This window comes from Myotis yumanensis, unplaced genomic scaffold (genome assembly GCF_028538775.1).
Source record: "Myotis yumanensis isolate MYYU_CA2020_CCGP unplaced genomic scaffold, mMyoYum1.0.hap1 SCAF_14, whole genome shotgun sequence".
Taxonomy (NCBI): Eukaryota; Metazoa; Chordata; class Mammalia; order Chiroptera; family Vespertilionidae; genus Myotis; species Myotis yumanensis.
In genome coordinates, this window is record NW_027223765.1 from 12402983 (window position 1) to 12418827 (window position 15845).

General features: G+C 46.6%; 1 protein-coding gene across 1 annotated transcript in view; it reads right to left on the reverse strand.

Moving 5' to 3' along the window:
• Window positions 1-209: 209 nt before the first annotated feature.
• The window catches only part of TRIM71 (tripartite motif containing 71), a 61603-nt gene continuing 45967 nt past the window's right edge, over window positions 210-15845 (reverse strand). Inside the window, exons 3-4 of the mRNA XM_070391727.1 lie at window positions 5910-6044; window positions 210-1661 (exon numbers count right to left, since the gene is read on the reverse strand). Coding sequence (XP_070247828.1) covers window positions 210-1661; window positions 5910-6044 — 1587 coding nt within the window. The remainder of the gene's footprint in view (window positions 1662-5909; window positions 6045-15845) is intronic.

Genomic DNA, 15845 nt, shown 5'->3' on the forward strand with positions numbered 1-15845 from the left:
ATAAGTACATTCATCTGTAAAAAAAATAAAGATGAGGTAGGACTTAGGCAACGTTGTACTTTTCTTGTTCTCTTTAAACAAAAGAAAAAAAGAAATTTCCCTGAGACTGTTTCTTCCTTGAAATTCAAAAGGAGGAGAGAGAGAGAGAGAGAGAGAGAGAGAGAGAGAGAGAGATGCACACCCCAAACACAAAAGCCTAGAAAATGTGATTAGAAGATGAGGATTCGATTGTTGCCAAAGTCAACCACGACGATCATCCCATCGGGGGTGACGGCGATGCCGGAAGGACGGTCCATCTGCCCAAAGCCACTGCCCTGAGCTCCAAACTTGCACAGGAAGCTGCCGTTGGACTCGAACATCTGTACCCGGTGGTTCCTGGAATCGGCCACAATGATGCGCCCCTCCTGATCCACGGCCACGCCCTGCGGGCGCAGGAACTGCCCGTTGCCGGTGCCCTCTGAGCCCAGGAAGCGTGCAGACTGGCAATCGGGGTGAATAACCAGGAGCCGGTGGTTGTTGAAGTCGGTGACCACCAAGTGGCCCTCGTGGTTGAAGGCCACGCCCCGAGGGGAGTCAAAGTGCTTCCAGAGAGCCCCCTCGAAGCCGTACTTATTCAGGAAGACGCCGTCGGGCCCAAACAGCTGGATCCGGTGGTTCCGCGTGTCTGAGACCAGGATCTTGCCCTCAGAATTCACCGCCACATCCCAAGGGTAGTTGAACTGCCCGTTTTTGGTCCCTTTCTCGCCAAACTTGAGGAGGAACTGGCCCTCGAAGGTGAAGACCTGGATTCGATGATTGTCCTTGTCGGCCACCACGATCCTGCGGGAGGCGTCGCAGGCCACCCCGGCCGGCCGGTCGAACTGCCCGGGCCGGGAGCCCAGGGTGCCGAATTTGTGGTGGAAGGTGCCACAGGGCTTGAACACCTGGATGCGGTTGTTGCTGCGGTCGGCGACCACGATGTAGCCCTCCTTGTCCACACTCACGCCCCAAGGACGGCAGAGCTTGCCATCGCTGTCGCCCTCGCTGCCGAAACTCAGGCCCGGGATCCCAATGCCCACGTAGCTGCGGCCCGACTTGACCACCACCTTGAAGGGGCTGTTCTCGATGTGCTGGTTGCACAGGGTGACCGACACCAGGTGCTCACCCTCCAGCTGGGGCCGGTAGCTCACCAGGTAAGTGCCGTTCTGCTGATCACTCACCTCGGCCCCAAACAGGTTGCCGTCGGGGCCCAGGACCACGGCGGACATCAGGTCGCCCCCCGAGAGGCGAGGCTCTCCATCGTGGTCGTAGCCCATGACAGTGAAGGTGGCCACCTTACCCTGGAGGGCCCGCTTGAGGCCGTCGCCCGTGGCCTTGGTGAGCGGCGCGAAGGCCCCGCTGCTGACGAAGCCGAAGGACTTGATGGCGAGGTACAGCGCCTGGTCGGGGGGCGTGAACATGACCCGGTCGTCTTCCTGGGGCTGCAGGAAGCTGCGCACCGTCTTCAGCTCCTGCACCTGGGCCAGCATGCGGTCTCGGGCCAGCAGGATGTCCAGTGCCCGGCCCTCCTCCAGGACCTGCTGGACGGCGCTGATGGTGCTCTCCAGCTTGTTGAGGTTCTGCCGCAGCTTTTCCACCTGCAGGTACAGAGACTTGGCCTTCACCTGGCGGATCTTCTCTACCTGGAGGGAAAGGTGAGGATAGGGAGAGAGGACACAGAGGCTTAGAGCCAAGCACAGAGGCTTAGACCCATCACCTGACACTAGTCAGGAAGAACCCTCGGACAAATCCGTGCTGAGGAGATAATCCACAGAAACAACTGGTCTGCACTCCTCAAACTCAGCAAAATCCAATGGCAAAAAAAAGGCTGACGAACTGTTCCAGGTATAGCGGATGACTACACGGACATGACTAAATGCAATGAGTGATCCTGGATTGGGCGGGGCGGGTGTGAAAGGAACGAGGTGGGGAAAGCTGAGTTGTGCTACTAAAAATACTATTTCTTTCTTTTTTTTTTTTTAATATATTTTTATTGATTTTTTACAGAGAGGAAGGGAGAGGGATAGAGAGTTAGAAACATCGATGAAAGAGAAACATTGATCAGCTGCCTCCTGCACACTCCCCACTGGGGACGTGCCAGCAACCAAGGTACATGCTCTTGACCGGAACCGAACCTGGGACCCTTGAGTCCGCGGGCCAACGCTCTATCTGCTGAGCCACACCGGCTAGGGCTAAAAATACTATTTCTGAAATTTGACTACTGACTGACTGAGGAGTAGATACTAGCACAGAACTGGGATTAAACTTCCTGATTTTAATGAACTGTGTGCTTAGCTAAGAGAATGTTCTTGATCAGAGGCAATAAACAGTTTAGAACTTGAGGGATAAAGGGACATTGCGTCTCCAACACCAACTTACTCTCAAGTCAGATCCATACATTTTATTATATATACTAGTAGAGAGAGTGATGAAAATAGGGCAAAATATAAATAACTGGTGAATCTGGATAAAGGATGTGCGGAGTTCTTTTACTATTAACCCCTGCAACTTTCTTGTAATTTAGAAATTAAATAAAAATTAAAGCAACAGCCCTCTAACAAGTTGTTTATTGAGTATCTACATTGTGTCAGGCACTGGAAGTACAGTGGCCAACGGAAAAACATGGATGGTCCTTGCCCTCATAGGAGATTATACTTTTAAATGACATATACTCAAGCAAGCACACCAAAGAAACAAGGTAAGGTAATTTCTGGTGATGATGGGTGTTAGAGGGTAGAAATGGGACATGCAAGACAGCGTCTAGGGAGGCTGGATTTAGACCGAGGGATGTCAGAGATCCTTCCTTTCACAAGCCAACGGCTAAAAGGAGTGGTCCAGCCCTGACCGGTTTGGCTCAGGGGATAGAGCGCCGGCCTGCGGAATGAAGGGTCCCAGGTTCCATTCCAGTCAAGGGCATGTACCTTGGATGCAGGCGCATCCCCAGTGGGGAGTCTATAGAGGCAGCTGATCAATGTTTCTCTCTCATCGATGTTTCTAACTCTCTCTATCCCTCTCCCTTCCTCTCTGTAAAAAAAAAAAAAAAAATCAATAAAATATATATATTTTTAAAAACACCACCATAAAGTCATTTTTAAAAAAATAAATGAGTAAAAAAGAGTGATCCAGGCAGAGGAAAGAATAGGCATGAAGACCCTGAGGTGGGCACTTGCCTGGAATTTCAAAAATACTATCGAGTATTACGCAGGGAGAGACATGAGTGGATGTATGTTCTTATATAACCTATAAGGAGCACGTACTGGAGAGGACAAGGGAGGAAGCAGAGACCAGCGAGCACCCAGGTGAGGGGGATGGCATCTTAGGCCACAGTGGTGGCTGTGAAGGAGGAGAGATAGACAGAAAAGTGGCAGAAAGGATGCCAGAGGCAGAACCAGCAGGGCTTCCCAACAGCCGAGGCCAGCCTTCCACTCCCAGAAGACTGAACGGTCAGTGCTGCTACAGAAAGCCTGCAAGACCTTGAATAAAAGGCCACCCCCACCCTCACCCACAAGAAAGATACCGAGAGAGTAAAGGGAGTTGGTGAGGACCTAATTCCACATTGCACCTCCTCTGGTCTCCTCTCCTCACCTCTAAGAACAGGTTTTAGAAACCTTCAATAGGAAGCCCAAAAAGCCTTACCCACAAAAGTTGGAAAAAGGATCCCCCTAAATCTAAAATTCTGTAGTAAACATGGATCCAGATCTGCCGCAGTAATTCCTGCCTCGGGGGTGGGATTTTTGTCTGACCGAGGAAAACAGAGTCATTTCTCCATTCTTTTGCATTTAGGAACTAAAGGTCCTCTAATTCTAAGCGATTTCCCCCAGGAAGGGAGCACAAAGGTCACCCAGCTAGTTCACCCTGCTTTGCAGAGGACCGTGAATGCTGACTGCTCCGAAAGCTGCAGAAAGCCTTTTTCAGAAGGCGGGGAGGCCTGGATTTTCATCGGATTTTCCCTTGGGGAGTGATAAGGTGATTTCTGACCCATTCACCTGCTTTTTCATCTGCTCACCCTGGAAGCAAGACACGAATGTGCAGAGAGGCCCTTGTGGGGACACGTCAAAGAGAGGCTTTGTCCTTCGGTCTTGCACTGGACCAAGCCTCCAGGCTTTGGTTCTGACCCCTCAGCCAGGTGGTTGTCGCTAACCCCAAGAGGAAGCCACATCCACTGGAAATTTATAAGCCACAAGAATTAAAGGTGGTTCACCTGGCCCTCCAGTATCTCAATGTACAATAGCTGAGATGCAAAAAGGCAAAACCTTATCGCAAAGAGGTGCCCGGGCAGAAAAATTTGTAATCAATAGAAGGGAGGAGGATTCCCACATGATGTGGGACGGGGTACCATAGCAAAAAGTCAAGATAAAAGAGTGTGTCCAGAATGAGCAAGCCTATTTGGGAGGAATCTGAGAATGAGTGCTTGGGCAAGTAGAAATAATAACGTTTATTGCACGAAGAAATGGACTCTACTCCGCCCGGCCCCCCCCCCCCCCCCCCCCCCCCGCAATTTGCTTCTCTTAGCGTCAAAACTCGCTTTCCATTCCTCCTGAAAGAAAACTGCCTTTGGAGTCAGCCTCACGGGAGGGAGGATGAGAACGTAGGTGAGATCCGCAGAAACACACAAAGGCCTTTTCATCGGCAAATCCAGAAGAGCGAGTTTGTGGCAGAGTTCACCACAGAGCTCTCAGGTTGCAAGGAGTGGGCCCCCTTTCAGTTATAATGAACATTCGTGGGTGGCATGAGGCTGACAGGCCACGGGGGCATCTGAGTGTCTGATAGCCGTGTCAGGGCCACAAAGGTGCCTAAATAAAATATGTGCCGAATTAAATCTTGGGACTTTTTTCCTCCCACGGAGTCTTCCTCTTCTTATCAAAAAAGCAACCGAGCCATATTCCTTGAGAGGTCGGACGAAAGCAGAAAGCAGAGAATTAGGAGCTAACTAAATGGGAGAATGCAAGATCCGAGGTAGCCTTCCAGAGAACATTTTAGAGCGTAGTGATACATGAGGGCCACCTCCAGAAATCGAGGTACCACCTCGCTACCATCATACAGTTTGATGATCAAAACAAGCACGCTTTATATGTGGCCTCACATGTGCGCTCAGAGAATGTAATTACAGTAGAACTGGCGTGTGGCACAGGCCCAGTGGGTAGGGAGAGCCATCTTTCCAGCTGATTTTTAAAACATGTATATTTGTATTGATTTCAGAGAGGAAGAGAGAGATAGAAACATCAATGATGAGAGAGAATCATTGATCGGCTGCCTCCTGCACGCCCCCTACCGCAACCCGGGCATGTCCCCTTGACCAGAATCGAATCTTGGACCCTTCATTCTGCAGGTCGACGCTCTATCCACTGAGCCAAACCAGCCAGGGCTCCAGCTGATTTTTTATCTAAACAGCACACCAGTGTGCTCAGCATGCTTTCCTGCTCCAACAGGAAGAAAGGGCACACGCTCACTGCCCTCGCCAAGTGGAAAACTGGCCTTCCACAAGGGTTCAGGAAGTGCAACCAGCCAGGACACCAAAAATAAGGATGTTGCCTACCAGCCTGCTTTCCTAACAACGGCTTCGATTGTCTGTCCTTTCAGCTTCCTTCGGAGCATGTGTGCCATAGAAAACTCGGGTCTCCTTCCAGTCTTGGTACCCGACCACTTCTGAAAAGGCTTCTTGTTATTTTACTGCCTGGAGAGCACCGACAAGGTTCCAGGGACCCCTGAGTTTTTCTGCCAATGGAACTCTGGACAACTACCAAGTCATCTAAATTTAGAGCTGGGGCCCAGGATCTGATATGTGGCTCACGGAAGAAATGCTGGCTGGCCGAGGAGGCCCGGACTGGTGGGGTGCCGGGTGTGTGGGTGTGTGTGTGTGTGTGTGTGCGCGTACGCACTCTCCCCATTACCTTCCACAGCAGCTCGCACTCACGCTCCTCCAGGGCCTTCTTATGTCTTGCAGTCACGGCCTTGACCTCCGACTGTACCACCTTGGCCTTCATCTCCACCTGCTCCGCCACGGTCTGGGCCTGCTCGATACTCAGCTGGAAAACCAGAAACAATTTGCATGGCATCAGAAGGACCTTCATACGCTTTCAACAAAACGTTTAAGTCTGCCCCCCCCCCCCCAACCCCCACCTGACCTGAAAAGCGAACACCCAGGGCCCCCCAGACCGCTTGCTCCACTTCCTTGGAAAGAAAAGCAGACACTTGGGGAGAGAATGGCATCTGTCTGACATGTAACTGAAGGAGTTGCTGGCAAGCGCTGGATGTCTTTGTAGGGGAAATGGCACCTACCCGGTGAATGTCAGGACTATTAAGAGCTACTCTGACACAGTGAAACCAGTGTAGCTGGGTCGCAGCCGAAAACTGGGAATACGGATCAGATGTGAAATGCACTACCCTGGGCACGCGAACAACTTCCTTCCCACAGACTGTCTGGCCTTCTTACTGCCCACCTGGGGGAAACCCTGAAGGCGGGGCCCATCCCGCACGTGAGGGTTATACAACAGGCTGCAAGCCAGCGGCTATCCATCACCTTCCTGTCATGTCATTTCCAGCCAGAACCAACCCCACATGCATACTGGGAATATTGGTCACCTCAGAAACCGTGCCCTGTGGTTAGAGACCATCAACACCACCACCACCGCCCCCCCACCCTGTACCACCAGCTCTAGTAAATCAGCCAGTTTAATCAGACGTATTATTGTTCATAAAAAATTAATCCAGACAGAAGGCCTCGTGTTTTCATTAATATTACATGACACGTCTTCAAAAGGATTTCTCTGAGATACTGAGGTATTAAATCAGGGATTCTACTAGTAAACTGACTGCTGATGGTGCAGTAGTCTTAGAGCTGGCGTCCCAAACCAGGAGGGGCCTTGGGGAAGCATAGTTTGGAGCCTGACCTGGGCTCAGGAATTGGTGACGGGTGACCAACCATCCTTGTACCCTGGACAGAGGAGTATCCAGAATACGGAACACATCAAAAAACTGGGGCAGTCCTGGGCAAACCAGGCTGATGATCAACACAGGAGTCGGGTAACCAGGTTCAAATCCTGGCTCCACCGCCTACTGGTTGAAAGGCCTTGAGACAAGTTCCTGGCCCCCAACCCTGGTAAAGGAGGACTGCGAGAAAAAAATGCACAGAATACATGGAAAGAGCTGACCACAACAGCTGGCAAGCAAAGATTCTTCCCCGGAACTTCCAGTAGGAGCATAGCGCATTCTTGCTGACACCCTGATTCTGGACTCCTAGCCTTTAGAACTACGAGATAACACATTCCTATTGTTTAAGTCACCTAGGTGGTGGTAAGTTGTTGAAGTAGCCCTAGGAAACTAACAAGTAGCCAACAAACGGAAGCAGATGAATTTGTCCAAATTTTCCCTTAAGATCAAAAACCAGAATGACCAACAAAGCAAGTGTGCATGTAAGCAGATATAATGGGGTTTGGTAGATTTCAAATGTCGCAGGCTGTCAAGTCAAGATTCAGTCAGAAAAAGAGAAACCTCACTAGACATTGAAACAGAGACGATTTAAAGAATCGGGCTATCGAGGAATTGGAGCAGGGCTAGGACAAAGGGCACGTTGAAGATTAGAGATAGACAGTGACTGGGGGAAGTAGCCACCAACCCCTCGGGGGTTCCCAAGAATGACGAGAAGAAATTGGGGTTTTTCCCGTTCATTCTGAGAGTGGCAAAAGCAAAACACTGGAAGCAACTTCTGCAGCCAGGTTGAAAAAATGCCCCTGATAACAACACGAAGTTAAGAGGAAGAAGCGAGTCCCTTCTTCCCACTTCCAGGTAGTGGCTAGAAGGAAGTGCTACAGCCCCATGGTCCCCTGGTGCAGGTGAGAAAGGGTGGGAGAGGAGAACTCAGTGACGGGCACACCCTGTTTTCAGGTGTGTTGGTTATTAATTAGCACAGAGGTGTCCAACTCAATATCTGACACAACCAAGCCTGTGTCTGTAATATCTCTTTTTTAAAAAATATGATTTACTGATTTTAGAGAGAGGAAGGAAGAGGGAGAGATAGAAACATCAATGATGAGAGAGAATTATTGATCGGTTGCCTCCTGCACACCCCCCACTGGGGATGGAGCCCCAAAACTGGGCGTGTGCCCTGAAACAACCACTGAGCCATGCTAGTTGGACCATAATATTTCTTTTTTATTGATTTCAGAGAGGAAGGGAGCAGGAGAGATAGAAACATCAATGATGAAAAAGAAAAAAAGACAGTAAAGGAAAAGAAAAGAAAAACAACAATGATGAGAATCACTGATCAGCTGCCTCCTGCACGACCCCTATTGGGGATTGAGCCCCCAACCCAGGCAACCGGTGCATGTGCCCTGACCAGGAATCGAACCATAACCTCCTGGTTCATAGGTCAATGCTCAACCACTGAACCACACCAACTTCATGTTTCTTCAATGATAAGCAGAGGTGGCAAAATGCTTTCTATTTTCACCAATGTCATTCATTGTATACCAAACTGATTTCTATAAAAAAAAAAAAAAAAAATCACAAGATTTGAAAATAACAAGGCCAACACTCCTGTAGGGTAAGAACTGGCTGGGAAAGCAACGACCACCCCCTTTGCGTGGGGGTGGGGTGGGGCGCTTATCATGTGACTCTACTCTGCTCCCTCAGGCCCTGCCAGATCCCTGCAAGCCAAGCCCTTGGGTTTGGAACTCCCATTCCCTAGCAAGAACCCATTTCTTCCATTTTTCAAGCAGGTGGAAGGGGAGAAAAGCTCTTACTATCATCTCAGTCACCCCCAAGCATGCAAGGATAACATCAATCTTAGGGTTGAGAGTCATAAAGGCCGTGTTGCAGACAAAATGGGTCTTTGCTTTCTAAATCGTGCACAAACCAGTCAAGCACTGCATTCCAAGATGCGCAGCCAGGACCTGCTGAACTCGTTCCCATTATCAAGAAAGCAGGGCCTCTGAAGGAGACAAGAGGCAGGTGGGTTGGGGAAGATGACAGTGGGGAAGGGGCTGGGTCAACTTTGAAAACAGAAACACACTTTGCAGTTAAAATTAAAACAAACAAAAAACAACCAACAAGCACGGGGCTTGAAGAAAAAAATGTTATTATCTTCTAAATGTTAACACAGAGCCAATCAAACATCTGAAATTGAGGGTCTCAATCTGGGCAGGCGAATCAATCAGTGCATGCCAGCTGACCACTTAGTACCGAGGAGTCTGAGGCCATATGTGGGTTGCCTAGGGCGGAGTGCAGAAAGCGATTAGTGATGTCTGCCGTGGAGAACAGTGGTGGCCTACTGGCTGGTATTTAAAGTGCACCGATAACCAGAAGAAGATAAAAGTGCATAAACTCGCAGGCCACCATAGCAGATAATGAAAAATACTCTACTGTACTCATATAATTGTAATCACATTTAAGAGCTTTGAAACTATGATTCATCTTAAAATTGTCAGTACATGGCTCAGTGGTTGGAGCGTTGGCCTCTCTCCCTCTCCCTTCCTTTCTGAAATCAATTTAAAAAAAAAATTTTTTTTTAAATAATAGAAGGTTCTAAAAAGAAATAAAAATGATGAGGTAACACGACAAACACCTTCCATGCTTTCTTTGATATGGGCAATTCTAGACTCTCATCAGGGTAATTCTGTCTAGAATTAATCAAAGGATTTACTTCTGGGTGCTTTTTATAAATACAAAAAGCTAAATTAACACAGGATTTTTTTTTATAAAAAAACACAGTCAATGGGAGAGATGTCTTTTTTATGTATATTCTTCCCACCCAGAAATAACTTATTAAAAGCTTACACAGAAACTAATCTTGAAAAGAAGCTGATGAGGACAACAGGATGGGAGGAAAAGAAGGTGCTCAAGCCCTGGCCGGCTTGGCTCATTGGACAGAGCGTTGGCCTGTGGACTCAAGGGTCTTGGGTTCGATTCCAGTCAAAGGCATGTGCCCGGGTTGCGGGCTCGATTCCCAGTGGGGGGTGTGCGGGAGGCAGCTGATCAATGATTCTCTCTCATCATTGATGTTTCTATCTCTCTCTCCCTCTCCTTTCCTCTCTGAAATCAATATTTATTTATTTATTTATTTATTTCTTAAAGAAGGTGCTGAAGACAAGATGAGGGAGGTTAATACACAAGCTGCTTACAGGGCATGACTGCTTATTTATTACTAGAGGCCCGGTGCATGACATTTGTGCACTGGAAAGGGGGGGGGGGGGGGTGTCCCTCAGCCCGGCCTGCACCCTTTTGCAGTGCGGGAGCCCTCGGGGGATGTCCGACTGACGGCTTAGGCCTGCTCCCCCCAGAGCCTAAGCCGCAGTTGGACATCCTTAGTGCTGCGGAGGCGGGCTGCTGTGTTCGCCAGCAGTCAGCCGGGCTTGTGGCTGAGCAGCGCTCCCCCTGTGGGAGCACAGTGACCACCAGGGGGCAGCTCCTGAGTTGAGCGTCTACCCCCTGGTGGTCAGTGCACGTCATAGCGACCTGTCCTTCCACTGTTCGGTCATTTGCATATTACCCTTCTATTATACAGGACAGGAGAGCAGCCAATATATATCTCAAGCCTTCTGGCCCCAACACAAACATATAAAAGAGGATCAGTGTGTGATTCGGGGTCCAGAAATGACCTGAAAAAAAGGCAAAAAGCACCTCTAGTGAGTGTATATTATCTTCCAACTACAGAGGGGAAACCAGTAAGACAAATATCCTCTGGCTGAAGAAAGGGAACAGAGTTTGTGAAATGTTTTTCTAAACAAAAGCTGTTAAATGTAAATTAAAACAACCCTCTAAACTGTACTGAGCCCATACACATTGTAAAATATATTCCTGGGTTACTAATACTCATTGAAAGGTGGTGTAAACGCCCTAACCGATTTGGCTCAGTGGATAGAGCATCGGACTGCGGACTGAAGGGTCCCGGGTTCGATTCCGGTCAAGGGCATGTACCTTGGTTGCGGGCACTTCCCCAGTGGGGGATGTGCAGGAGGTAGCTGATCAATTTCTCTCTCTCACTGATGTTTCTAACTCTCTATCCCTCTCCCTTCCTCTCTGTAAAAAAATCAATAAAATATATTTTAAAAATTAAAAAAAAAAAAAGGTGGTATAAAGTTGATATGGACTTAAATCTACTACCTGTCTACCTGCAGATGTGGCTGCCTAGTATCCTTTACTTTGAGATGTTAAATGCTCATTCATTTGCTCCAAAGGGAAGTCCCTATCATAGTGCCCCCAGCCACTGTGCCCAAGGAGGAATGAAGGAAAACAGGCCAGTCAAGGGCCCTTCCCTAGGATTTTGTATATGGACTAGAGGCCCGGTGCACAAAATTCGTGCGGGGAGGGGGGTGTCCCTCAGCCTGGCATGTACCCTCTCACAATCTGGAACCCCTCAGGCGATGTCCAACTGTTCAGCTGCCGGTTTAGGCCCAATCCCACAGGGATCCCTGCAGATAGGGCCTAAACTGGCAGTTGGACATCCCTCTCGCAATCCAGGACCACTGGCTCCTCACTGCTCGCCTATCTGCCTGATTGCCCCTAGCCACTCTGCCTGCCTGTCTCATCGCCCCTAACCACTCTGCCTGCCAGTCTGATTGCCCCTAACCACTCGCTGCGGGGCGGGGCTGGCCAGGGCAAGGGGCCGTGGTCATTCTGGTCTCTGGTTTTTCTGGTGTTTCTGTCACTGGGCTTCTATTGTATAGGATGTTCCAGCCTCCTCCACTGACCTCAAAAGGGAAGAGGAGGGGGGAGAAGGACACCCACTCTTTCCCTGAGGGTGGCTTGCTGAACAGTGCAGGCCTGAAGCGATCACCACTTAAGCCCACCTTTCTCTCCACACTACATGGACAAGCCCAGATCCAGCAGCAAGAATGAGGTTACCATGGAGAGAGGGACAGAGCTAAATGATTGACAGTGCTGGCACCAAGGTCTGCGTCCCTGGATACCTGAAGCCTGATCCATCCATATTCTTCTAGCTGGTCACCTGAGACTATTCATTCCCTTTTAGTCAATGGCAACCAAGAGCCCTAATTAAGACAGCATGGGAAATTTTTAAATCAGGTCATGGTGTATTCAAGTCCTTCAACCATGATTTTTCTTCGTATCTGGGGGGTGCGTGTGGTCGTGGGGGGGTTGCACATGCATAAGAAGGGGTTGGGGAGCTAGAGAGAGGACACCTGCTCACATGCTTCCCAAATGAGAAACCTGTTAGTTTTGGATTCAAACTGCAATTCTATTCACCCTTAGTGTGCCTCTGGCAGGTTACTTGAGGTTAATTTCTTTGGAGCGAAGTGTTCTCTTTGCAAAATGGAAAGAATGACACTCACACCATAAAAGCACTACTATGTATGCATAAAGTACCTATTTCAGTGCCTGGAACAAAGCAGGGGCTCAGTAAACAGGTTTGGTAGTCCTCACTGAAGAAAAGGGAAGGCTGATTGGTTAAAATCTGGGTGCTTGGGCAAAGCAATTAATTTTGTTCCTCCATTTCCATTATTTGTAATAGAAAAAAAAAATGTTTCCTTGATCTACTTTTGGGGATAGTTTAAATTAGTTCACTAGAGAGAGTAGGCATTCTCAGCATAGTTGTGGCAGCTTTCTACCATGGCAAGCTGGAGCGTCCGCAGGGGACCTTAGTCTATTAGGATGATCAAAGGAATGATAAAAGACAAGCAGGAGATAAGGGACAAAATTAATCCAAAAGTCTAGAGTAACACTGCATCTGTACAACCTAAAACAATTATGCTTAGACATTAAGCTCAGTTCTCATTTTTGTGCAAAATGGTGTAATATGTTACTCTTGCTTTAACATGAAGAGTGACCCTTTTATTTTTTTTTAATATATATATATTTATTGATTGGTTTCAGAGAGGGAGAGAGAGAGAGATAGAAACATCAACAATGAGAGAGAATCATCGATCAGTTATCTCCTGCACACCCTCTTACTGGGGATTGAGCCTGCAACCCGGGGATGTGCCCTGAAGGGGAATCAAACGGGCAACCTTTTGGTGCACAAAGGCAAGGCACCCAACGCAGCCATACCAGCAAGGGTGACATCAGTGGTTCTTTAAACTCCCCAGGTGACGGTGTCTTAAAAAGAAGCCTGCAGGGCAAGCACTTGACAAGGTCCTAACTGTAGTGGCATAAAAAATGGAAACCACAAACCACTTCATTCACAGGGCCACAGTCATTAAGATAGAATAGAAATAAAACAGAGTATGTACCAGTGAGGATGCTGACACGTGAGATGTAACAGCAACCACAGGACAGAGACACTCTGAAGGCATAATACGAATACGACAGAGTAAATCATTCCGGAAACAGACTCTCAAACCTTCAATTTTAGGATGTGAATATCAGACAATTTGACTCATCAGAAAGATTACTTCAACATCACGCACAGGAAAGTGACAGCTGTGGAGAAATATATTAACACTACGGTGTCGGGTGAATTTCCCGCCAAAATATAAGATGGCGCGGGCAATTATTTAGGTTTCCCGCGCAAAATCAGAGTTAGTTTAAAATGCCTATATCTTCAGTATGGAGGTTCCTCCAAAAATTGGAAATGGAACTCCCATTTGACCCTGTGATCCCACTTCTAGGAATATATCCCAAGAAACCAGAAACACCAATCAGAAAGGATATATGCACCCAGATGTTCATAGCAGCACAATTCACCATAGCTAAGATCTGGATACAGCCTAAGTGCCCATCAGTAGATGAATGGATTAGAAAACTGTGGTACATCTACACGATGGAATACTATGCTGCTGTTAAAAAGAAGGAACTCCTACCATTTGCAACATCATGGATGGAACTGGAGAGCATTATGCTAAGTGAAACAAGCCAGTCAATGAAGGAAAAATACCACATGATCTCACTCATTCATGGATAATAAAGACCATTACAAACTTTTGAACAATAATAGATACAGAGGCAGAGCTGCCTCAAACTGATTGTCAAACTGCAGTGGGAAGGCCAGAGAGAGTTGGGGGGCAGGAGGGAGGGGAGTAAGAGATCAACCGAAGGACTTGTATGCATGCATATAAGCATAACTAATGGACATAAGACACTGGGGGGTAAGGGAGGGTAGGGGTTTGTCAAGGGCGGGGGGGAAAAAGGACACTTATGTAATACCCTTTGTAATACTTTAAGCGAAAAAAAAAAAAATGGGAAAAAAAAAATTATAAAATTGCACCATGTAGCAAATTTATTGACAAATTAATATTAAAAAATAAATAAAAAAAAATAAAAATAAAAAAAATAAAATAAAATAAAATGCCTATATCTTTTTAAGTATGGGTTCGATTGAAATGAAATTTTCGGTTTCTTGTGTAAAAAATGAAAATTTATTCAATTACAGACATTTTTTTATCTATTCAGTACATAAATAATTCGATATATATAAACTAAATACGAAAAACCCAAAAAATACTTATTACCTAAAAATATACACATATTTTTAAAGTTTAAAATAAAATTTTCATAATAAATCAAAACAAATAGAAATTAATAGTTTTTTAGCGTATGATATTTTTCAAAACACGCCCCTTTATGTAGAGGTATATTGCAAAATTTGCACATGTAGCGTGTCTCACTGCGCAATTTATGAACGGAACATACGCGACACCTTCTCAAAATGTTTTTCTTTTTTCCACTTCCGACAATTGCCTGTAACGTATGCTTTCTCATGTCCATCGATAGCCTGCATGGTGGATCAGATGTAGGTGGTTTAGCCCGCATTCCAGAAGTAGACGGTACTGGTTGAAGGTCTGGAACAATGTCCATGTCCTCTGGAATATCATCCGTCAACCAGTGGATAGCTGTTTGTTTCAAAAACATTTTAAAACCCATTTTTCTTTGCCTCACTGATTTGTAAACTGCATAAGAATTAAATAATGCGCAATTTATCATATACATTGCCAACCTTTTTGTCCATTTGACCGTCCTCCGCAATATCGAATAATATGAAAGGTATTGGTCGGCCCGGTCAACACCTTTCATATGTTTATTGTAGTCAATGAGTGCATTCGGTTTGACAATTTTCTTTTTTGATGTTCTGTCAATATTCTGACTTTCTTCCATCTCCGCAGAATGAATCGAAGAAATCAGGTATACAGGCTTTTTTGATTGCCACACTTGTAACAATATATCATTTTTCCTTATAAATTTTGTTTCACCTTTTTTCAAAGAAATTGTTTGAAAATCTTTAGGTATACCTCGATTTTTCCGGATTGTTCCACATATTCTGAATTTGTTTTTCATAAGTGCTTCACAATTTGCGACGCTATTATAATAATTGTCCATATATATATGGTACCACGAATCAGTGTATGGAGACACTACTGTTTGTATCGTTTCCAATAATCGCTTTCCTTCGCCGCAATAAATTTCCATGTTACAGATATATCCTGTATCACTTTCGCACAACAAACGAACCAATATTCCATATTTAACGATCTTGCCAGCATTATATACCCTAAAGAATAATCTTCCCCTCCAAGGTACGATCCCTTCATCTAGTGATAATTGCTGATGAGGTTTGTAAATATTTATAAATTTAGGCACAAAATAATCTAGTACTGGTCTCACTTTGCAAAGTCTATCTGATTCATTTACGATATCCGCATTATTATTGAAGTGCCAAGCTTTCCATATCTGTCGGAACCTGTCTCTCGTCATCGTTTTACCAAAATATGGCGTCTCCGTCCATGGCTCCGTGGTCCAATAGTCATCTCTTCTATCTTCGCGCACCTGTCCCATGAGAACAATTAACCCTAAAAACTTCTTCATCTCTTGAGGGGTTATATCTTTCCACTTTAGGCTTTTTTGGGAAAGTTTGAAATTATTCCTATTTTGATTATAAT